The sequence below is a fragment of the Platalea leucorodia genome, assembly GCF_965183815.1.
Source record: "Platalea leucorodia genome assembly, chromosome: W".
NCBI lineage: Eukaryota > Metazoa > Chordata > Aves > Pelecaniformes > Threskiornithidae > Platalea > Platalea leucorodia.
This window is the reverse complement of record NC_138859.1, coordinates 44883722-44908847: the sequence shown is the minus strand read 5'-3', so window position 1 is coordinate 44908847 and position 25126 is coordinate 44883722. Positions and strand designations below refer to the sequence as shown.

The following is a 25126-nucleotide window of genomic DNA, read 5'->3' as shown; positions in this document are numbered from 1 at the left end:
TTTCTAGGGCCAATTAATACCTTCCAACCTTCAATATATCCCCTTCCTGACGCTCTAGTGAGGTGTCGTTCTCATTTCATACGAACTAGCCGCAACTGGAGACTCGATCCGACGCAGGACGGAGATCTGAACTCTGAAACCTCCGCCCCATCTGTCTCGCTCTGCTCCTGTCTCTCCCTCTCTGCTCGCAGTCAGGCTCGGAGGGAGTTGTGGAAGGTGAGATGCCCGCGTCTGACCCGTGAACCAAACCCAAGCCCGGCTCCTACCCCGTGTTTTCGCCACAAACCCTCCCCGCTGCCTACGTGCCGTTCGTCCCGCAAGCGACACCCTGCTGCAGAAGACACTTGCCTCCAGCACCGGCCTCAGAAATGCCAACTTGAATTTAAGAGCTTTCTTTTACAGAGGGAGAGCGCGTTTCGCACCCTCATCCCGAGTGCTTCGGGTGTCGTGTCCCTTCAAGGCTGCTCAGCTGGCTGAGATGGATACGCTGTTCTATTTAGGACACCTGGCTCTTGCAGCAGGTACTGCTCCTGTAGCTATCAAATTGTCTACAAGCATTGAAACAAATAAAACCCAATCTATAAGGCTACTAAAGAAAGCTGGACCTTGTTGGAGATGTTGCAAATGTCCAGGCAGGGGCAGGAAATTTTGCCTGCAAGACTGAAGCCTTTCGGATGAAGGATAAGCCCACGCTGCGGCAAAGAGGAGCTCACTGATAACTGTGGGGTCCCACCTTCTTTAGCTCTCATGAATCCAATATGTATCTGCTCATTTTTCAATTCCATATCGATCCCTATTCAAGTCCCCTCAGAAGCTGAGCTCCCACCAGCACGCACACAAGTGCCAGTCACCAGCCAGTAGCTGCAGTATATCTTGAGGGCAGTGAAATACAGGCCAGGATATTTCGAGCGAGTTCTTCATAATGATGTACAGGAAGAGAAAAACACAAGATTTTCCTCAGGCATAAAATCATTTACCAAGTTAGGAAAAGAAAACAAAACCCAAGTAAATATACAGTACCTTCTGGAGTGTGAAATGAGCATATACGATGAGGAATCATGCAAACACCAAACAATCTACAGTGCCATCGTCACGAAAGGGCTATCTGCTGTGCAGCTCTAAGCCACAGGGCCAGAACAGCCCAGGCTGGTCCACTGTAGTTGCAATCATGTAAAATCTTCACAGCCCGCTGCCTGGCTGTTTTCAAGGTCTTACACCATTTACACCGCTCTAAAAGTCGTCCTCCTCTCTGGTTCATTAGGGCTCAACAAATTCACCTCCGCCAGCGATGCAAAGAACGCTTGAGCCTGTGTCTTCAGAGGAAGGTCAACGGTAAAACGTGGAGCTAACGACACTTGATGTTAGGCAGTCAAGTAATAGCTGGAGGACATAGACAGATAGATCTGATAGATCTGATCCGTAGACGCCACTGTCAACACAAATGGTCCTTGATACCAGAGAAAATGAGCACTGTTATACAAATGTCGATGTGATGTCTATAAAAACATACAGCAACAAAAGCCATTTCTAGCTTCACACTTCTTTTACCCCGGGGAGAAGAACACAAGGTCGAGAACCCTTTGCAAGGTACTCGTAAAGACCTCAAGCGCTCTTAGGACTATGCCCCCATCCAGAGGAGACCCGTGGTCTGGTGACGCCTACCTGTTGACGCCATCCCTGGAGAAGAAGACCGTGTACGTCTGGACGCTGCCTCTGGCTTCTGTGGGCGGGCGCCAGCTGAGACGGACAAATCGGCTGGAGACCAAAACAGGGACCACATCTCGGGGGGCAGAGGGGAGGACACCGGAACTTGGGACGGCTGGAGGGGAAGGAGAGGAGTCAGTCAGAGAGGCCGGTGGCACGGGGGTGTCGGGGCGGGCGGGAGGTGCCGTGGTGGCCACGGCTGAGGTGTTACGAAACAAAGGGCCGAGGTGGCATGGAATAAGCGTGAAGAAAATGACAGGGGATGAAAGAGAGAGAAAAAAAACTAACAGTAAAATCACACCTTAAAATACACCATCCTGAACCATCCCCTAAAGCGAACAACACCATGCAAAACTCGAGTAGACTGCTTCCTCGGAAATTATTTCTTATACGAGCGATCGGTATGATACGTTCTTTTGTTCACTCCTGTTTCACTGGTTTTGCCTCTTGTGCCCCAAGCAGAAGTATTTCACCTCATAAACAAGCAATAACTGACCGCTCAAAGCCTGAAGCCTACAACCCGACTGGTCTGGGAAGAGCAGAAACTAAGTAGGGTGCTTCGGCACGTGACTTACTACATAACTACATTAAAGTGGGATAAAACAAAAACACAGACTTAATATCAACACCGTTTCATACGGAGAAGTGTTCAGTCTACGTGCAAAACCCAGAAATGGCTAAACTGCAGATCAAGCAGTAAAATTCATTTTAGAACAGTACTTCTTAAGGGTTTGGTTGTTGCCCGCCAAGTCCATGTGAAAGCTGGCCCATCAACAAAAATGAAAAAAAAAAAAAATTTATTTTTTAACAATAATTTAACTGATCAGCTACGTACTGATTTAGCACATGCGTCTTACAGAGCATCCACAGTCACCTAACCTTCTCCGAGGGCAAACGTGATGTATAAGGTCCAATTTCACAGGCCGCACCAGCCCTTGAAAGCAGGTTTTCACCACTGGTATCGAACCAAAAAGCAATTTCTTTTTTTCATATTGCAAATCTTTTTTGGTCACTCCCTAGGCACGTACTGCGAACTATATTAGTAGCATTAATTTACTGCGAGATTATTAACAGCGCTGTATTATCTAAACAGCTTATGAAGAATAGCTTTATGTAAAAAGCACAACATTCACTGAGTACTAACTTAGCATTTTCTTATATTATCTCTAAATTATTATTAAAAGCCATGAATATTGCTATTATTAATAACAAATATGATTACCCCCTACTTATTGTGATCAATCCAAAACCAGAGGGAATTAAGGAATTTCCCAGTGGCATTTCCAGAGTAATGATGTGTTGAAAGAAAATAATAAGCCATAGTCTCAGCTCTTTTGGCTGCAAAGTTGTGATCCATTATTTGCACTGAGATTGTGCTTAGCGTCCTTAGTCATGGGCCACTGATCTAAATAATGTGCAAACACAAGACTAAAGCGTAATTCTGTGTACATTTATATTACAACGATGCGACTATTTTGCTTCACGGTCAAGAGTGAGCAGATTTGGGCTTCTGGTCTATTCTATATGTTGACTGATGTATTATAAGTGTAAGCGCATTGTCTTCTTCTAACAAGGCTGCGGTAGGCAAACATCTCTAGAGAAGTACCAAGGGCATGACTGGATAGAAACACACAGACAAACCTACAAGGCTTTTTCAGTTGAGTTCTGGTCCTAAAATCAAACCACAGCACTTCAGAAGAAGCCCCATTATTAACTATTTTGGCACCTAAGGGCCTGTAGAAACTCTCAGTTCCCCCATGAAACACCCCGGTCTGTGGTTCCTCCACTAAATATCCATCCTCCCGGTGGAACACGGCAGTCTGGCACCCCTTTTCCATCAAAACCCCTTTTAGTATTCAGAAACTTGCGCTACGATCAGCCCCAAGTCCAGACACGTACATTCAGGTGACTACGCATACGTGACTACGTATATATGGGTGTCCAAGCTCCCCGCCATAGGAAATGAGGACATCTACCTAACACAGATGATGGAGCCCAAAGGGCTACTCAAACTACCAAACAAGGGTATCTACCCTTTAAAGATGCTGAATAAGTATCTAAAATGTGGAGGTGAATCCATCGTGACCTCCTGCTCGTGGATGCGGCAGCGGCTGCCCTGCTAGGTGCCAACTTCGGAAAACAATAGCGAAAAACTGAGGTGAAAAGCAGCGAGATTGGGACGGAAGCTCCAGTCCGCTGAGCACGTGTTTTACTCTGGCTTTCGGTAAACTCGGTAGAGCTATCACTGACAAAAGCAATTTCACTTTTATTGTTGCGAGCAGTGAATAGCAAACATATACAGTACAATAGTACAATATAGAGAGACATATAACCTGAAATTATCTCAGCGAGTAATGTCTGAAATCCTTCAATCTTTCATATGACTACACAAGATCAATCCACCGCTGGTTAAGCCATCTTCATCAGAGTCTGGCAGGCTCTGATTTTAGCCTGATGTGGTTTATATTAACTCCTTGCAAAGTGCATCTTTCTCTGCTCTCGTGGCAGCGCGAATAATCGTCTACCTCTGTACAAAGCGAGCATAAAACCGGGCTGTTTGATTCATTTTCCACATATATAAATGACTCTATGATCAACAGAGAAGGTCTCAATATAGGCCTGATCGGAACGGATCTTCGTGTTTCCATTTAGGAAGCCAAATGGGGCACCTCAAATTCAGAATCAAATCCCCCGTTATTTGCAATCCAAATCAGCGGTGAGTTTTGAGACCTTATTATTATTATTATTTTGCCAGTAGGACCCATCCTTGCACTCCTAAAGCAAACCTTCTTCAAAAATGTAGAAATATGCTTGACGTAGGTGTTCAGGACCTGCTTGTTTACAGCTTTTATTTAAAGGTAAAATACAGAGCAGTTATAAAACATGCGCAAGGCCAACTGTTTATGGGGTTTTAAACCAACTAAAGGCAAAACATTGCGTGTGACATCCCACTTCGCCACTGCTTCCCATACGCAGCAGTCATGGGCCGTTTGTAATTAAATATAATAGGAATATGAGACCTCGTTCAAAGAGGCAGGGAGTTTTTTACTGCTTTTCACAGGTTGGTTTGATTTTTTTTTTTTTTTTTTAAACATATATGTACGTGTCTGCAGGCAGGTAGGGAGGAGATCCTATTAGCAGCAGCTGCCTACCCTTTAAATTGTGTTGTTAGCGACCAGCAAAAGCTTACGTGGGATATACAAGAAGAGATGATGAATGAACGAACAAAAAAACCCAACCTTGTAATTATATCCCACAAGGGATTTGGTATCAAGACGATATGACATTCTTATTGCTAAGCAGAGGTGGCAAGAGATGGCATGGGTTTATTCATGAGCCTCTCCCGGTAAAAGACATGGATGCAAATCCTCTAAATCCAAGTTATAAAATGTCTCATGTTCTCTCCTGAGCGCTCACAGGGACTTTGTGTGTGTGCGTGTATGGGTGTATATATATGTGTGTGCGTGTATACATATATATATATATATGTGCATATATACACACACACAGAGACCTCAGCACAGTTCTGTACCTCTGTACAAAAAAAATATTCATTTGCCTTTTTTTTTAAACGTATTTACCAAGTTGGCAGAAAAGGGAAAGAAGTTTAAGGAAAGAAGTTGCAAGTTTAAGATGAAAAATAAGCTGAAAAGTTCCTGTGTATACAGAAAATGTTGCTCTTGGATGTCAGTAATGTTGATCTAAAAGTTATCCTGGTCACCTGCATTGAGGAGCAAGTTCTGAACTGATAAAGAGGAGGCTTGACTTCTCTGCTTTTAAAGCAATTAAAATTTGCATGATTTTAGTTATTCGTATTTAATTCACGTGCAACATTTAAGCCAGTTATACCATGTTGCCACCCACCTAAATTAAAAATTATACTCTTTTTCTGGGGGATAAATTAATACAGAAGGAGATTGGGCTATATATAGGAACTGCCTGTATCTCACAGAAAGTGGTTAATGTACATTATCCATGTAGTATGTTTTTTTTTTTAATTATAACCTTACCTAAGCAAAAGCTATTCAAGCAATTGCCACTGTTTTACACTTTTAAAATAAGAACACCTACTATAGGCTATCTAGACTTTTAAAATACTGTCAATTAGAGCTTGCTGATAGGATTGGAAACTCGCTACTTTTTCAGCAAAAATGAGAAAACTATCACACTTACAATCTTCAACCTCCTGCTGCAAATCACACTTCCCCCTAAATATCCCACATACCCCGATGCCAAAATGACATTTCAAGACATCAAATGAAAATTTTCAGCCAAGACACTACCTCAAAATATTTTTTTATGCCTTCTAACAACTATTTCAATTCCTTGATTTATTTTTTTTTTTAATATAGAGATGAATTTTTAATCTATTTCAGTTTTAAAAGACTTTTGGAAATTTCACTGATTGTATTTAAAACATAAAAGGAACATTCAGGGTTTAAGCATTTCATTTCAGGAAAAAACCCAAGATGTTTTATTCAAGTTAAAATATAAACCTTGTGGATTAATTCAAGTCTCTTCCCCGCTCCCCCCGCAATATTTTCCTTGGGCTTAGCACTTTAAATCTCTCATTCGTACAGCATGGATTGCAAGTATGACATAAGAACGTGAATCTCTTCTCATCTCCAAAGCCTCAGTGTTAAAAGGAAAAGCAATTTACATGGAATTTTAATTCCAGATATAACATCAAATATGTGCTTATTGTCTGCTGTTGCTCAGTACAGCCATGGCCTGGTCAACCCAGCCTTTTGTCGCACTCCTGCATTCAGACAATTCCGTCTTTTATTTTTTTTTTTTTTTTATTCAGAATCTTTTTGACCCATCTTACACCTTCCACAGAGCAAACTGTGAAAGTTATAAGTGAGAAAAAAAATCGCGCTGCAGCAATATCTGTAACTCAAGAGATGCTGCATATGTAACACCTAGGACCTGAAAAAGCGACGCGCTCTTCCAGTAAAACATCCTTAAAGAAGCTGATCTGTAATAGATATCCATTTTGGTGGATTCCTCCTTTTTTAGAGCATAGGCACTCTGGAAAGAATTATTCCCATTTCATTTTAGGAATAGTTCCTATTTAGTTTGTATTTTAACGGGGCCATGCCATTAAATAGCAGAACCGCGGGCAGCTCGGGAAGCTGAGGGGCCAACAGCGATTCCTGGGGCAAAGCCTCAGGGATGGTTACGGACCCACGGCTGTCACCCGCACAGCAATGACGGACCGAAAAATCTAATTAAAATTTTTATTAAATTTTAAAAAGGGGATTAAAATAAAAATTCTTAGTTTATGTTCTTTAAAAAAAAAAATAAATCAATATTCATGTTCATTAGGGAAAGAAGTAGAACAACTCTAAACAAAATGGAAAGTTGGGGTGTAGAGCATGAGTTTCCTATTTTTACTTTGCACTGGCTATCATACAAATATGAATTTGCAATTAATATTAAATCCGTAACACATCACTAATTGTTTCTAATTTAACAGACCGCACTGAGATCAGCAGACGAGAGGAGCTGTATTTTACACAGTGTTACTTTCACGCTGGAAGATTCATTTAGACAAACGCCGAATATCAAAGCAATCCACAACTTACATATCCCAGATACATCCACGAGCAGGTTGGGACAGTAAACAAGATCTGTTTTCCTCCAGATCAAGGAAAACAGCCAAGGACAGAGGGTTTGGGCCACTAAAGAACCTGGTTTCGGTACGAGGGATCATCCTTTGGCGCAGGGACCCCGGGGCCTGAAGCCCATCTGTCTGGAGGCACTAACCACGTTAAGCCATCTAGTACATGCCTTGAGAGGGGAACGCAAGGAAAAAAATCTGCATTTCACACAGGCTGTTAAAAATTTCATTTGAAATTTCATGATGCAACGATGGATTTCGTCACCCATCCTCCATGCCGCTTCTAAAACCCAACGCTAACGTGCGGCGGGAAGACGTTCCCGGCGAAAGCCCTGGGACATGGATCCAGGAGCTCTCACCATCCCACGCTAAGTGATTAAATGGATGCGAATTAGTGAAATGGAGAAACAAGAACCAAACGCATCGCAGTGTTTTGGTCTGATCATTCAATAATTACATTTTGCTCTTGTTTCCAACAGCTAGGAAAAAAGCAGATGTTCTACCAGATGACCTTCGTGGAGATATGAAATAGGCATAATTTACTGCCCCAAATAAGTATCAGATTGGACAAGTTACTGTTAGCTTGTTACTTATGGTCAAACAAAATGCTCTTTTCCGCACAAGCAACTCCTATTACCTTTCCTGGGGACCGTTTACAAAATTTGGCCTTTCCAGTTTTTATCCAGCCGATTAACCATACAACACAGTTTCAAAGCGTCACATTCAAAAAGCATTTCTTCAGGCGTCACGCGCTCAAATCCATCCTCCGAACGCCAGCAGAGATCACGTCGGCACCGCTCGTATGCGAGTGCACGCATCTACATTCGATGTGTTCACACGCATCGGGTTTTACCAACGACACGGAGCACATGCCAGGGTGTCAGGGTACATCAGCATATGTTTAGACATTTTCAGCCCATATGCAGCGATACTAATTTACCAAATAAAAGATCTGTCCTCGTTGCCATACATACTTCCTCCCTTCTGGCTTCTTGCACAGTAATTCATTATTACTTGGTGCCATAATGATGTTCTTAGAAACAAGTCATGCAGTACTAATTTTTATTATGCCTCTTTTATGACATTACAAACCTTGCTATAAATCACTGAAGTTCACGTGTGTCAACAACGCCTGATGCTACTGTAGGAGGAATTCGCTCCCGCCTCAGCACCTCGCAGGATTAGGCCAATAGCGCTTTGGAAACAGCACGTACGTATCTGAAATACAAAATCTCACAGAGGCTGGGGAGATTTTGATAGTTCCACCCTACGCAATAACAACCGCATCAGAAGCTAAATACACGCCAGTGCTTCTCTTGTCTCTCTAGCCTCATTTTCTCAAATACAGGCGAGAGAGGCACGTAAGGAAACCATCTTAATTGCCAACTTGTGATAGTGGGAGGAAGGAGGCTAGTTATTCGCTAAAAGGCGTGATCTCAGACTAGTAAACAGGGACACCTCCGCGAAAGACAAGCCGGTCGATCTCCTCCTACACGCTCCTCTTGATAGGGAGGTGCTGTTGATGCTTGCAGAGGATCCGTCCCCAAGGATGGAGCATTAGGCTTTGCAGCTGCGACCGCAGTTAGTGAAGGAAAAATGCCCAGAGGGCCATGCCCCAAAACCCAGCACCAACAGACCCTTCCCCACCCCCCTGAAACTCAGGACATCTGAACCGCCCTCTAGCCTACACCTGCAACCAGCCGTGCTATTCCAGGGTTTTATTCTCTGCTCGTCACTGCAATCATAGAATCGTTCAGGTTGGAAAAGACCCTCAAGATCATCAAGTCCAACCGTTAACCTATCACTGCCAAGCCCACCACTAAACCATGTCCCTAAGCACCACGTCTACCCGTCTTTTAAATACCTCCAGGGATGGAGACTCAACCACTTCCCCGGGCAGCCTGTTCCAAAGGCTGACCACCTTTCAGTAGCAGGTAGAAAACCAAGGTGAACATCCATCAAACATTTACTCTTTCACCTCCAGCCCTGTTTTGTGCACGGACAGGCACTGGAGGGAAGACAGAGGGAGAAGACGACCACATTGCACCTTTACTTCTCCCAGAGAAGAGTCAACAACTTCCATTTTTTCCCTCCTCTTCCATGGGGAGAGCCCCCCGAAGGGGTGGCAAAGCACATGGAATAAAGAGAAGGATAAACGGCTGGGAAATGGGATGCTCACTACAAGATCTGAAAGCTGAGGTGTGCTGGGGTGGGGAGCAAGAAGAGAGGCCAGAAGGAAAGTCCAGGGAAGAGCACACGTCCGGTGGTCAGAGCGGCAAAAGGGTAAGGTCAGACCGAAGAAGGCTACAATAACTATCAAAGGAATAGCACAGGTTAAAATATAATTTGTCCGGATCCCCTATAAGAGGCAAAAGATGTGCCGTCCGTGCTTATTTTGAAATTCAGCAGTGCAATATAGAACGACAAGACCCCATAATTCCAATTAATCCAGGGCAGTTTTGCCCAGTGGTTACACGGAAAGCTATTTTAAGGAAGGTGTAATCCAGACGCTTATCTGCTGTTAAATGTGCAAAACAGTACCTTCTACAACTGTGGCCCCTTGGGGAGTTAAGAATAATTATTGGAACCTGTAGCAAGATGGAGGCAGGAAAGGCAAAGAGCTTTGCGCAGCGGCCGAAAGGAGGAGGGCATTTACAGGGATGACAGCGTTTGCATTGTCGCAATAAAGCTGCTTGGTCAGGGTCAGAAGAAAATGATTTTATTTTTCTCAGATCATTAACTATTGCCACCTAAGAGCTACTCTAGGCAAAAAAAACAGGCTGGGTCAAGGCAACGAAGATAAAGTCCTGCTGACCAACGTCTAAGGATACTGGGTACCAAGAGCTGCCCGGCACCGCTGTTCCAGCAAACTACCAGGTGTGACTGCAGCTCCACGAGGAAAGGAGATGTTTTAGCGGTTTCATTTATTTTTGGGGAGCTGGTGATGCCCAGGCTGGCAGCTGCAGCCCTCCATGGACATACGCTACATCCACACACCCATCCCCGCTGTGCCGGCACAGCAACGGCAGTCTTAGCACAGGCATGGTCACTACCCGCTATTTTGTTTTAAAAAGTCCCCTATAAATGATATAAACTACTTTCCTATCATTTCTTTAACTGCAGTATATCCGAGATATTTCTGTTTTCATACCTGAGCTTGGTTTGGACACAGCTTGGCCAACAGTTCTCCAAGGGGAGACACAGGCTGGCACGTGCAGCCACTTATCTTTTCCCATGCATGTGAAAGACAGGCACGCCTGTATGCACATCTGTCTGCATATTATAATCCATTTCTTTCCTTTTACAGCTGAGAAAATTGCTATTCACATTTGCAAGAAAGAAAATCAATGGTAAATATGGCCTTGATGGCTGCTTACGTTCATGCAGTGAAGAGATCTTATTAATTAACTGACACCGCACTGTAAAAAAAAAAAAAAATAAGAAAAAAGAAAACAACAGGCAAACCCACCGCTGAGCAGCTCTCGTGTTCAGAGAAGCGCTCTTGCTCTCTGTGAAGGCAGGGCTGGCGTCACCGCGCAGGTGACATCTGTCATCATCAATTAGTCACCAAGAAAAATGGGGGGGCGAGGGGCAATGGGCTGTTGATTGCAAGAAATTCAATCACCCGCAAATGCTCCCCGAGGAAATGCCGGTCAGTTAATCTAGTCGGCCATCTCCGACCCACGGCACAATAGCTGCCGCCCACGGAAAAAAGCCAAAACAAGCTATAGATTTTTAAAGCAGCCGAGGGATTTGGAAGGCATTTCATGGTCAAATACCAACAGTGTTAAACAGCAACCATAAACGTTGCCATCATCTGCGGTGTTCAAAATGCAGCAGGAGAGCGCGAGCACGGTCATTATTTTTGCAAGCGGGACTCAGCGGTGCAGCAGCTGTTTCTAGAAACGATAGGGAGAGCGGCTGGAAGGTCAACTATTTCCCACTGTTGATGACCAGCTTCTTGTCCTCCTCTTCCTCCCTGTGACCACCATCTCTCCCGCAACAGCGTGCTGTGCGTGGCTCAGGGGTTTTTTTTTAGCAAAAATTAAACTTGCTTTAAAACTGAGCCCTGCAGGGTTTCAAACTATTCATGAATGTAACAAAGTTGGATAATGGTTTTTGCTGAGGGAAAAAAAAAAATAAACAACAGAGGGAAAATTTTGAAAGCATGACAAACTGAAATATTCTCATTCTGAGAAATAACCATTTCTTTTAAGAAACTTTATGGTATGTCTCAAGCTTGTTCTCAATGAAACTTTCTGACTTTTCATTTTGAAATATCTTCTCCTTTTTAATATCGGGATTATATTTGAATCAAAACTGCACCCCCTTGCCTTTGGCTCCTTAGAGGACCCCAAAACAGTGTAAGCTTGGAGCATCTACCTAGGGGACCACAGCTTGCTGGCACATTTGAGATTTGGGCGCTCTGATGTCGGGTGGGCTTTTCAGGGAGGCCGACTTCGTACTTAAAACATTTGCTCACGCTTAGAGAGGTCAATCAAGACCCATCTCTAAATCTCTCTTTTACCTCAAGTTATATTCACAGCAGCCTGCAGCCACAGAAGTCCAACATTCAGCACCAATGAGACTTTCGAAGGTCTTCAGTCAACTGCCATTTAAATGTATAAGAAAGTAAAATCTCTGAATTATACTGAACATATCCTCATTGCTGCTACTCAACTCCCGTAAGGTTTTGCTGATGGACACACCCGAGCCTCCAAGTCTCGACACGGTCAACTCACATGAAGCTTCAGCTCACGCAGACCTTGGCAGCTCTTCCAGGGATGGAGCCTCCTCACCACACCTGGCCTAGGCTGACAGCAGGATTTAAAAATTTGCTGCTGCCTTTAATATCTGGGCTAAAACCTTTGCTTTCAGAGAGAGCGGGACAAAGCAGGTCCCTCTGGCTGTGTCAATAAGGTATTTTACAGCTGATTTAAAAATAATAATAATAATTCCAAGCTAAGAATCCCAAGTAAAGCAACAAAACGCTTCGGCGTCACTCTTAACAGCATTTCCCCAATGTAGCTAAATGAGGTATTTACTCAGTATTTTAGTTCTTGTGGTTTCTATCCTTAGGCACCTAATTTTTCTCAAATACTACACAACAAATTAGTCCTTTTCTGTAGCTCAGGCTTCCACACCAGGCACATCAGTCCTTGTTGTAAATTTTAGGTCTTAATGTTACTCAAAGTTTTGGCAGAAGGTGGCATATGTTACCTGATTTGTTCAGCAGATTATTTATCAAAATCACTGACACGAGTGTGAATTTTCAGGGCAGCCACGCATGGCTAATGGTGATGCTTTTGAGGCGAATCTTTCTGCCCCCTTCCTCCTCATCTGAAAAATGGAGAATTGTGAAACCAAGTGTCTTCATCAGTGTGCAGAGGTTCATACACTCTGGTACCGAGCACCGGAGAAGAGACCAGGAAAAAAATCAGTAACACCATCTTCAAAGCAGGCTTTAAACAGCATGAAGGAAATAAGGAACAAGATGGCAAAGCTAAACTTGGAGAACGACATAAAATATGGAGTGTTTCCACTACTGAAGCATCATCTCATACTTAGTGAGAAGCTTTAGGACCTTGCAATTGCAAGGGCAGCCACGAAGCGTCAGGGAGGCCACCTCCACGGCGTGCGTTGCAACAGCAGGAATTTATCATGCTTCGCTAAGATACCTATGGATAAACCTGGCAAACTGACCTCTCTCCATCAGGAGCAAAACCATGCCATCATGAGGTAGCAGCCTGCAAGCTTCATTATTTTTTTACTCCCAAAAATTTAAATCAAACTTTCTTGCAGAAGCTCTTCCTAAATACACCAGGCTTTGAAAGCTGGTACACGATGGGAATGGCTTTGAAGAAAAAAAAATGGAAAGATATTGGATCTCCCAGTCTTTTAAATTACTTGCCTTTTAAATTACCTGCCTTTGGTAGGAAATCCCCGAGTCAGCCACGTGCTGCCTCCGCACGGGTGACCACACCGAGGCTCCAACGCCGCCTGGGCTCGGAGCATCTCCTTCAGCCGTCCCTCTCCTCCAGCGTACGTCTGCTAAGGCTTACCGCCTCAATTCACTGGCTGTTTATTATGATTCTTTCCCTAAAAAACTTTGCTCAGTCTGCCTCAGCCTCCCACTCACCTCTGTCTTGCAGAGAGGAGACCTATCTCCGCGACTTGCCTCGGCAGCAACAAGCCTGTTCCCAGACCCGCTTAACTAACGCTGCTCCCCATGATGAATCTGATCTTAACCAACCCCTACGGCACCCGCTTCTACGGCTACGCACCGGAATGAACCGATAAATAAATTAATCAAGCCTTTTACAGCAATTTCCCCAAGAAGGTATTCCGAGTTCCTCAATGGAACCACAGTCCACAACGCCTCTTTGGTCTCTCAAAAACCCGCCAGCTGGTTTTGCTTTACTGAGCATCTGCCACATCTTGGCCACACAAAAACTAAGGGAAGAGCAAAGATGAACTCGTGAGCTGCTTTATTACAACCAATATTTATCTGTAAAGGACCAGTTTTGACCTGCACCAAAACCATCTACATTTTGAGCGGATAGCCCAAACCAGAGATTGAAAAAGAAGAAAGATGGCTCTGTAATAAAGGCATTTTGCCTGGATTATCGATGTCCCGGGTTCAACTGCTAGCTCTGCAAGATTTTCAGCATAACACAGAGCATCTCTCTTACGCTGCTCCTATCTTTTCCCATCTGTACAATGAAATAATCGTGCTTATTTGTCATTGCTTTTTTACGACACGAATTACAACGTACAGCGTTCCGCAGGCAGGCAATAAAAAAAGCTCCCAAATCACTTAGCTTAAGACAGGAGTCAACATGTAAGTAAATTCAGTAATGTGAAATGCTCCGATCTTACAGAAATAAAAGTATCAAAAGAGACTGATGAGGATCTAAGAGGTCTTTTTCCATCTGCAATCGCTCAGGTGCCACGAGTACTTTGCTCTTACCACTACCTTTTTCCTGACATAGGAATTACATCGGTTCAGTCACTTTGAATTTCCTATTCGGCCCATCATTTTATTGTATGCTCTGTATAAAATTGCATGAAATAAATGCTACCATCCAGCCTGAAAACAAAGAAACATCTGAGTCCAAATTTCCTGGAAAGTGAGATTTTAAATAATCCGGACTTAAACACTTCCATTTTTCGCAAGGCATGTGCCACCACCTTCGGCAAGAGGCGGGGAGAGATCCACCGAGGAACAGGGTCAGCCGTGAAATCGGCCAACAACTCGCAGAGGCGCAGCCCACGGTGCAGCTCCAAAAGCTCCGTGTCTCCCAGCTGCTTCCAGTGCTTGACAGCAAGGCTAGATGGAGGGGTCCTGGAGGGACCCCCCCTTGCCTTTCCCACAGCTGCCCACCACCTCGGGACGCGGGAACAGCCCAGCTCTCCCTCCTGCACCTCCAGGACCGACTTCGATGGCCCTTCTCTGCCCACCTGGCCGTTTTAAAGGGATTTAAAATCTGTGCTCTTCACCCTTTCTATAAGCATTTTAAATTACCCAACTGGTAATAACTCACTAAAAAGGAGAGGAAGGAAGGTGAGAGGCGGACAGATGGACACCCAGATGGTACGCTCGCATAAATTTCTTCAGCAGCCTAAAACATCCTCCAAGCCAGCAGTAAAAACCGGTTTTGAGGGCCGGCACAGCCGTGATGCGATGCGACGGCGCGGGGAGCCGGGTGGCAATCGCGGCGCGACGGTGCATCTGCACGCCCGCGGTGCGTCAGCACGCCCGGCGCCGTCCCGCAGCTCCGCTGGGATCTACGTTGCTGCTCATCAAAGCACCGGGTGCTCAAATAGGTCTGTCAGGAGCGAGACAAAAAGCCTGCCGCAAAAGAGCAGCAGCGTTAACAGCCGAAGATGCGTTTAACGTAAAGGAAAGGCAATGCCTACCCAGGATAAGAGAGTTGCGTGTGGTTTTTTCCTCTCCCTGTGTCATAGAAATGACTGGTTCAATAAAGCCTGCGAATCTTCAGCAGAGCAAGCAAAATCATCCAGGAGCTGGAAAACTTCCAGGCGACCTGTGCGAGATGCGCGTTGCACACCAAGGTATCTCAAGGATAGCACTTTTAAGAGAGAAAGATTTGCAGTTACTTTGACCTTCCACACTTTTAAAAATAAACTATACGACTGCGCCCAGCATACGAATAATTTGCGGAGATGTCATTTTTTTAACAGTAAAAGGTTCTCACAATCAGCAGATGACCCGGCCGTTACCTCCGAGGTGAGCAGGCAGGCTCAGCATCCCACCATGCACGTACCTTCAGGAGCTCATGAAAGGCAGATCTATTTATGGCTGAGACAGAGCTGGGGCTCTGGTCCTATATAAACTCGCTAGACCGGTGCACGAGCTAGTTTTAGGAAGACAGGTATGCTGAGCCTCCCCTCCCAGCTTGCCACCCCTATTCCACATCAGGTTGAAGAAGCCAAACATGTACTCCACAACCCCAAAGGCACTAATTGCCATTTCTTCTTCCACAGAAATTTCCTACAATTTCCTGAGCTACGAGCAGGGCAGAGGCGAGATGGGAAGGATGTTTTCTGCTGTGCTGGGAGGAAGAGGGAGTCATAGAAAATAGAAAATTATTCCTTTGCCATAGAATAGAATATGTAGCAAAACAATGGTCTCACTAAAGCAGCGAGAAAAAATGGCATCGCTCCCTAGTCCTGGCTAATGGTGGAGACTCTCTGCTCCCAAAGCATCCTATTCATTATGTCTACAGCACCAGATCCGCAATATCCAGCATTTCTCTCCCCAGAAGACCACAGGGATGCAAAGGCCACACCAAGCCTGGGGGAGGGAGGGGACGGGGATGGTGCCACAGGAGTCTCAGCTCTGTCGTTATACAATATATAGTACAAGCACTGAAGCAGCCAGTGTCCCAGAGAGGTGATGGGTTGCCCAGCCAGCAGGTCCAGGGCTCAAAACGAGTGATGGACACCAGAGAGGCAAAAGATCAAAGGGCTTCTTGTTGTAATCTGCCCTCCAGGGTTCATCGGCTTTGAGGAGTTAAATTATAGCTGCTGCTAAACTGCTGGAGACTGAAGCACTGCCCCTAACTGGTCCTAAAGAGAGACTGAGCGCAAAATTAAATATTTCATTGACTATCAGAATAGCCAGACACAAAAATGGTAAAAGTCCTTACCCCTAAAACCAAATATTTAAGCCTTAGATTGAACCCCCTGTATGAAATTATCTTTTATGGCAGTTTTTGCCATTTTACATTTTTAACTTTGATTTTTGAAGGAAAGCGAGCTTAACGATCATCCCACCTCTCTTCTCCAAATCACAGAATGGTTTGGGCTGGAAGGGACCTTAAAGATCACCTGATTTCAACCCCCTGCCATGAGCAGGGACACCTTCCACCAGACCAGGTTGCTCAAAGCCCCATCCAACCTGGCCTTGAACACTTCCAGGGATGGGGCATCCACAGCTTCTCTGGGCAACCTGTGCCTCACCACCCTCACAGTAAAGAATTTCTTCCTTATATCCAATCTAAATCTCCCCTCTTCCAGTTTAAAGCCATTACCCCCTTGTCCTAAGCCTGTCTTATAAACCCTCTATGGCAGCTGTTACATTTTGGCCAATTCTAACCAAATTTCTCAAGAGATTAGGGATCTCAAATAACAGAAGTCGTCGTGAGTTTCATGAAAATCAATTCTTGGGTGCCGTTTTCCCACCGATGAAAAGGCTTCAATGGGAACTCAATGACCATCTCTTCGGCCCGATGTACGGGCTTGGCCGATGCCAGCTTTGCACTGGTACCAAAAATGTGATTCCCCATCAGCTGCTTCTTGGTAGGTGGTACTCAAAAGTCCAAAGTGGTGGGGCTGATTGCATTTATATTGCATTTATATTGCATTTATATTGCATTTATACCTGCTGGGGCCCCGGGGTGTGCCCTGGGGTGGGAAAAGGGGTCAGAAAAGGACCCCATCAAAGATGACTGCGGTTTCGAGGCACAGGCTCGTAGGACGCAAGTCTATAGGAAAGCAAGCTTCATCGGTAACGCTGCTCCCAGAACAATTGTTCCACCATACGAGTAACAAAATTAATAATTAAGAGGATTCCCAACCTGAGAGAATTAGTGCCTCCAATCTATAATAAACCTATTAGAAAGCTCAATGGCAGATCGCGCTGCCACTGGGAAAAAGGAAAAAAAAAAAAGAGTCAGCAGAGATTTTAGTGCCCTGTCCTTTCTAAAAATTATCTCCCCACCTAAGCCAGTGGAAAAAAAATAGCAATCAGATGGGTTGAATACTAATGCTGAGACCATTATCATGGTAGAAAGCACTGGCAAAAAACCAGTCATATGTTACATATTTAAGGTAAGTTTTTTCCCTAGGATATTGAATTTACAGATAAAAGCAAGAAACCAGCAGAACTAATCTATACATTAATGAAACTCACTGTGCCCCATTAGAAAAGCAGTTACTCTGAGACAACAGGAATGATATTTATAGCGGTGTGTAGTGATACTAATAGTTTTGTTAACATTATCTACTTTGCCCTAGACTTAAAAAGAATTATACGTAATAGTGGTAGTTAGGGTAGCATCTTAAAAATTGCTGGCTTTCTGCCATTCTAATGCTCTCTTCAATCACCTGTAATTTTCAACCTTCTTCTCACCTATTAGGTTGCAATTTTTCAGTGGAGAACCGCCCACTAGTATTTTGCAAGGAGAAGGATACAGGGGATCTAATGGGAGAAATATTTTACTCAGTAGATGAGGGAAAAAAAAAAAAAAAAAGGAAACTATTTTGCTTTATATAGGAGGTACCGAGTCAAAATTTGACCTGGAAATAGTTCTACTGAACGATCACATGGTCATCTGGAAAAAAACCAAAATTGGTAAAAGTTACACATTCTTGAAGAAAAATCCCACTTCACCTGGACAAACGGGCACAGTAAGCACGTGAGATGTGCCGGTGAGGAAGACCTTGACGTCCCCCACACGGGACCCCTCGCCAAGGAATGCCGAGTGCCACCCGAACCAGGTCGCAAAACCCACAAGCGGCAGAGGCAAGGCGGGCAGACCCTCCAGTGGAGCTCCCACGTGGGACGGCACAGATGGACGCCATCATGGAGAGAAGCAATGGGTGACGGTCAACCACGGCAGCCGCGTCTGGGGAAGCCTGCCCTGATCTTACGCTTCTCCCCCATGCCTCCTGTTAAGGGCTGTCAAGGACAGGCTTCGGTCTGCCCGAGTACATCTGTTCTTGTGTACCGCAAGTTGCATAAATAATCCATGAAAGACCTTACAAGGATCAGAGCAAAACAGAGCCGAAGTTTGGGAGCACAACCTCAGGGGATTTTAGAGGGACTCGAAGCGAGGCCGAGACATGGCAGACAGAACCAAATAAAAATCACTCTTTTTACACACACCTCTATACAAGCAGTACATCAAGTTTCCCATTTTTTTTAAAGCCTCTACGACAGGCCCTTCATTGCTATAATAAACATTTTCTGAATAATGAAAGCGTTTCATTTCCCTTTCTAATTACCCGAGGGTTCCTCGATTCTTCCCTTTGCCTCACCAACCCTACCGCATCCCCAGTTCTCGCCAAAAACTGGGGAGCGACGCTGCCCGCGGGGCTGCTGAGATACCCGCGACACCTGGCCAGGGCCGAGCAGCGCTGGAAAAAGCTGAGCAGCTCTGACATGTTGTAGTTTGAGTTTCCTACAGAGAGCTTGCTGCTCTAAGCTGTATCAACAGAATTCTTATCAACTTTGACAAATATTAATACATAATTCAGATTTTTAGTGCAGTTACTTTTTATTTTTTTTTTTCAAGAAGTTGACAACACACTCCTCTTCCCCCAGCGCTGCTCCTGGGAGAACATAATCGCAGCGTTTTTGGTTTGAAATGTTGCTCGCTTTCTTTTTTTTCTCCTGGATAATGCTCTGAAATAAAACAGCATTTCTTCGCAGAAAAATTGGAGGACTAAAGAAAGAATGCTTCCTTTTGAAATATTAAATGCAATTTTATTTTCAACTGCAATGATGAAAAAAAAACCAAAGCAAGCTGCTGTGGCTGGGGTTACGGTTCCTCATCATATAAGACGACAGACTTAAAGCGAGTTTATAATTGTCAGGGAGCTTTAAATAATTGAACAGTAAGGCACAGCACGGGAGGGCGTGTTTTTATTGTGTAATAACATCTCAGGATTCATTATTCATAATAATTATGATTATTAGTCTTGCAAGTTTTATACCGTTTCCTTTGAAAATTACAAGACGGATTGTACGAGGAACGAGAATTTCGAATAACACCGTTAATTTGCTTTCAGTTTATTACGTTCCCGTGCATTAAGTTTGTTACCAGAGGGAATAGTCCTCCAACATGAAAAAGCAGAGAAAACAAACTCCTTAATAAAAAAATTAAGTCCTCTACAAATAGTCCCTGTTTCGGTATGATTCGACATCTCTTTGGCCTGAAGTCAAGGGCAAACTCCTTGTTGTTTTCAAAGGTACAAAGTAGGCCCATACAAATCTATAAAGAATTAAAAATTACAGCAAAACATTTGATGTTGGAAGGATGAATTACGATAACCTTATTCTTACTGAACCGTGCTTACACTGCGAACGCTTTGATATCAACGGGGCTCTCCATGCTCTACGTTATTATTCAGAGCCAGACAGATGTGGTTTTCCTGTCTTGAGAAGAAATTTGAGATAAAAGGGACAGAGAGGGAGGTGTTCCTGCATTTGGATGAGCTCAAGAAGTTTTTTCAAGGAGAAAGGGAGAGGGAGCTGCTGCCCAGAGCTGTGGGAGAATCCCTCAGCAGAACAAGCCTCCAGCTCCACCATCCCCACCCAAATGAGCATCCTACCTTCGCGTCCCCTCGCACGCTCTCGGAAAAGGGACGACTCTCATCAGCTCTGTCACCGTTAACAACGAGCGGCCCCAGACGGAGCGTTAACGGCGAGGCTGGAACCGGAGAGACACCAGCGGAGAAGGAAAAGAGCTGAACACGTCCCCTGAGCGTGCGTTACAACGGGAAAGTTGAAACAAAGCAACGGAACAAAACACGATTAAGTTGGTTCGAGAACAAGAAAGTTTTTCGATTGAGGTATTTCAAGCTGCAGTTAAGATGACAGAAAAATAAATAATTTTTTTTTCCCCACAGTACTTATGAAAGATGATTCACCAAAGATTGCAGTCAGATGTAAACAATCACCAACCCCATCAGCGGAGTTATTTTCCAGCTATTCGCTGATGGGAAAATGGAACTAAATCTGTCACTGCCAGCGCTCTTCGGCAGAGGCCGCGACGGCTCAAACCCAAAGCAGCAGCGTTTGTGCCACCGAAATCTTTAACCTCTCAGAAAGTAACTCACTCCCACAGCGCAAGCTGGCGCGTAAAACAAGTTGTCTCCGATGTCCAGACATTAATGGAGGTTTAATCTTGGCTTGAAATTTTAAAGTCAGTCTGCAACTTTGCTCCGCAACGTGGGAAAGGATGCCCAGCGAAATACAGAGGAAACCTGCAGGTTTTTTTCTTTCCTGGGTCTTTCTGCAAGCTTCATGATTTAAAATGGAAATTCTCTAGCTGAATGACTAAGGGAATAATGGAATTTTCTTCACCTGAAGATTTTCTAGTTCTGAGAACAGATTTTTTTGCTTCTAAAATGATACTAAACTTTTCATGTTTTATTTACAAAGGGAGACAAATTACTCAGACTTTAAAGTGGGATGAGTATTTTTTTTGAAAGGAGAAAGCAATAAACACATTTCTGAAAGGATTCAAGAACTTGGAGAACTTAAGAAATCTTTTTTTATGGATCTTGCTGAAAAAAATGATTTCCATGAGTTCATACAACAAGGGGGACAGAATATAAATCAGGAATTTATGTTTTTAAAAATTACAATTGATATCAAATTCTGGAAAGTCAAGTGCTACCAGCATGGCAAGCTAAGCTAATGAAAATGCAAGGCAGCCAGAAAAGAAACAGGAACACAATGGATTTTTCTATGTAAAAGAAAAAAGAAACAAGTTTTATGCAGATAAAGAAAGTATCATTTAAAAGAAAGAAAGACAGAAAAACCTTAAAAACTCATTGACTCTTTACAGATTGTGATGACAAAGATCATTACAGTATGGGTGATATGGGTGATATATTCTCCACAAAAAGTATGGACATGTAAGGATCTAAAGAAAAGAAAGACTTGGAGAACTGTCTGTACAAACCCTGGCATTGAAGGAATAGATGAGGAAAAATAAAAATAAAAAAAAAAAAAATTCTTCTTGGGTCTTTGTACAAAGACCCAGTAATTGATTGCTATGCCAAGTCCCGAGGAGCTGAAAAAGTGCAAGATATATCTTGCGGGTATTCAAGACCCATAAATAGGCTTTTATCGTGTGTCATAACGTAAAAACGTCATACCATGTCGTGTGCTCAGGAATGTCAGGCTTAGCAACCAGTAACCTTAAGGAATAGCTAATTTGTCTGACTGAACTGGAAGCTCATGAGAACCAAGGCAAGGAGCACGGCGCTGGTGATTACCTGCTCCATCGGAAGTCACTCCTGAAAAGGAGCCACATCCATCGTCTTCAGACAGTAGCCTTAGAAAACTGGAGTTGCGTTCTCTGAAAATAAGACAGCTTGAAAGACAGGAATATATCTTAGCGTAGTGAGAAAGACACTAGCCCTCAAGCTTCCTTGAGACAGGGAAGGATGAGAGAAAAAATATCTAATAATGAGAGTAAATACCATCCTGGTGGTTATTACAAGCAGGGAAGAACATCCTGCTGGAGCTTGAGGAGGTTCCGACCGCTTGAGAAGTTTTCCCTGCTACCGCGGATGGGCAACGCAAAGCGGTGTCGTGAGTGGGAGATCAGTCCCTCCCCGGGAGCCGTTGCCAGTCAGAGCCTTCCTAAGCAGTTCCAGCCTGGGGCTCTCCTTCTAGGAAGGAATAAGAAGGACAACAGACATCCCAAAAAAGTCTTGGAGATGTTTACAAAAGCCACCTACGCGTTGGAATAATGACTGCTAAGAAAAGTAAGAAATACAGCGCATGAGTTGCATTTTAGCTGTTGACATGGCATCAAGGGATGGGGCTTGGTCAGGACTTGGTCCAGCACTTGGGGAGCAGACATGAGACGTGGCTCACGGAGACGGAACAGGGAGTCTACGTGTGTCCTGCAGCTCACGTTGTCACTCGTCTTTTGCTAACAGCTCACATTGGTCTCTCTGACTAAATACAACTACCTCGGTAAAGAAGAAACAAGCAAAAAAGCAGAAACGATAGTTAGGAATTATTCTGCATGATGATAGAGAAAAATGAGCCCAAAATCAACATTTCCCGTAAACAGAAACAAAACAAACAAAAAACAAGAAAAAAACCCACCCAAATTCCCATCCATATGATTGGAAATGGCGAGGTTGCACGTTTGTGTAGCTCTACTGTGCTGGTTTCTAAGCAGGAAATTATCTGGGGCTGATCACAAGAATACTAAATCAAACTCTACGTACAGAAACCATTTCACGCGCTTGTCCTTAAGAAAGCCCGCAAAAATACGCGCCAAGCACAAGGTAAGCGAGAACTATGGGGTTAAGGAGCAGCGCAGCGTCGCGCGGCGGCCAGAGCCGGTGTGGGGTCACGTGCTCGGTCCTGACTGCGGCGGGTCTAAGCTCTCAAAATTCAAGGTAATCATTACATTTGATTTTTTTTTTCTTCCCCATCAGATACATAAAATTCCTTCACGTGTATTCCATTTGGCCCCAAATAAATGAACCGGCTTATTTTTATAAATTTGTGAATCCAACCAGAAATGTAATCAAGCAGAGAGGCCTGCAGAAATCTATAGCTCCAGCCCAAGCTATTCAAAGTGATTTGAAGGCCTGAGTTATTCTATACAGGAGCAATTCAGCACAGCACGCCGGGGCTGATCTGCATGTAAATAATCCACCACGAGGGCCTGAAACAATGACAGGCTGCTGCTCTTTTTGCAGCCCCGAAGAGCCGTTACCTTCGTCTCTATCATGGTGCTGCCACACGACTCCCCTTTTTACCTCCTTTCCAAAGGAGCTTTGGATTTTTGCACCTCCTCAGCTGACGACGTATAGACCTGCCCTTTACCCGCTCCAGCTTGTCCTATATAAGAGCCAGAGCAAGAGAGCAAAATCATTTTGGTTTGCTGACTATATGGAATTACCTTTCCATGCGCAGGCTGCTAACTTATGCAGGAGCTGGTTCTCTGGGGAACACATTATGATGCTGGCAAACATTTGCTATTCTCCTGCATGCTAACCATCTTCTACAAAGCAGAAAACAGCCATTTAAATCTCATCCCATTTCTGTTGGCATCGCTCATAGGCGGCAATGAGGGAAGGGGGAAGTTTTCATTAAAAGCGGGCATCGTTTTCAAACAGGGCATTGCCAAGGTTTGAAACAAATCCTATCAACTGGTGCTGTTAATGCATATTTGGCTGAAAGTCATCAAATCCACATGAAAATGAATACGTTACGTTTTGTTGCTATCACAAAGGGACACAGGACAACGCTAACTATATACTCACGTTGTGTTTTCTTATTGCAGTGCTGAAATATAGCCGGGTTCGCAGAAAGCGCAACGCCACATCGCAAAGCACCTAATCCCATCACCACTTCAGGATGTTTACCCTGCGCAGCGTCGTGTAGAAACTCTCAATGTACTCACAGCCATATAATTACATTACTATAGTATCCGCTTCTGCTTATTCAGCAGGCTGAGAAGGTTGCGTTAACCCGGGCAAAGACCTGCGGCCACGCAGCAGTGCTGCCACCCGTGCTGACTCTCCCAGCTGGTATCTCCAGCAGGTACCACAACAGAGCTACATCTTGCAGCCAGAGACATCTGTAAGCGAGATCGGGAGGGGATTTAAAATCGTAGTTAGATCCTGTTGTACGCACTGACTACAGAGGCTGCCCGTGAGCTGCCTTCTGGCACGGCGCACCTTTTGCAGCTGAAAACTATCAGGCATTAAAACAAAGCCCCACTCCAATGGCAGAGGAGGACTGCATCCCACCCCAGCTCAAGAAAGCGGCCATCGGCAGAGACCTTTGCAACACAATATTAACCCGTGGTCCTTTAATAATTCATTAGGAAGAAGCTAAAGAGATAAGGCTTCTCATAATTGCATTATATTGGATTAATATGCCTTCATTTAATTGCCTACTGTCAATTAATTCTCAGTAGGGAATGCAGAAACCAGTACAGGTAAAGGGAGTTCCAGCTTTTCTTGTCACTCCTGGCAAATTAACAGAGAGAAACTGGAGAAGCGAAGCATCAGCGAGCCGAACAAGCAACTGGACACGTGGCCATACTCAACGTATCCCTCGGATGCCTACACGGAGCTCTGACAGCAACCTTAGACAACATACGGACGCGGCAAGAACGACGTAGCGACAAAAATAAACCTGTGCAGGCACTAGAAAACATTATGAGCCAAACGACAGACCTGAGCGATGTTTGGTAAGCGGCAAGAAGGGTCCCCTGTCGCAGCCAGTCTTGGTTCTTGGGCACAAGGAAAAGCAGGAATCACCGAGGCTCGCGCGCCCCAAGACCAGCTCTACGTGAGCTGCAGCACAGGACAGAGAAAACCGGGGCTCTGTTCCTGTGTTCCCTTTCCTGACGGATGTAAAATGCACCAAATTTATTTTGGATACAACGTCTTACTCCTGGTAAGTCATAGCAAACGTCATTCAGTCTTCTTGAGGAAAAGAAATAATGTAGAATGTTTGCTCCTCTTTCCTTATGAATGGAAATACCATAGCAGGAGAAAATA

At 44.3% G+C, this 25126-nt stretch overlaps 1 protein-coding gene across 1 annotated transcript in view; it reads right to left on the bottom strand.

The window, feature by feature from the left end:
• Positions 1-25126, bottom strand: part of LOC309601491 (netrin receptor DCC-like) — a gene marked incomplete at both ends in the record, with an annotated part of 597648 nt that overhangs the window by 183105 nt on the left and 389417 nt on the right. Inside the window, one exon of the mRNA XM_082334517.1 lies at positions 1663-1819. Coding sequence (XP_082190643.1) covers positions 1663-1819 — 157 coding nt within the window. The remainder of the gene's footprint in view (positions 1-1662; positions 1820-25126) is intronic.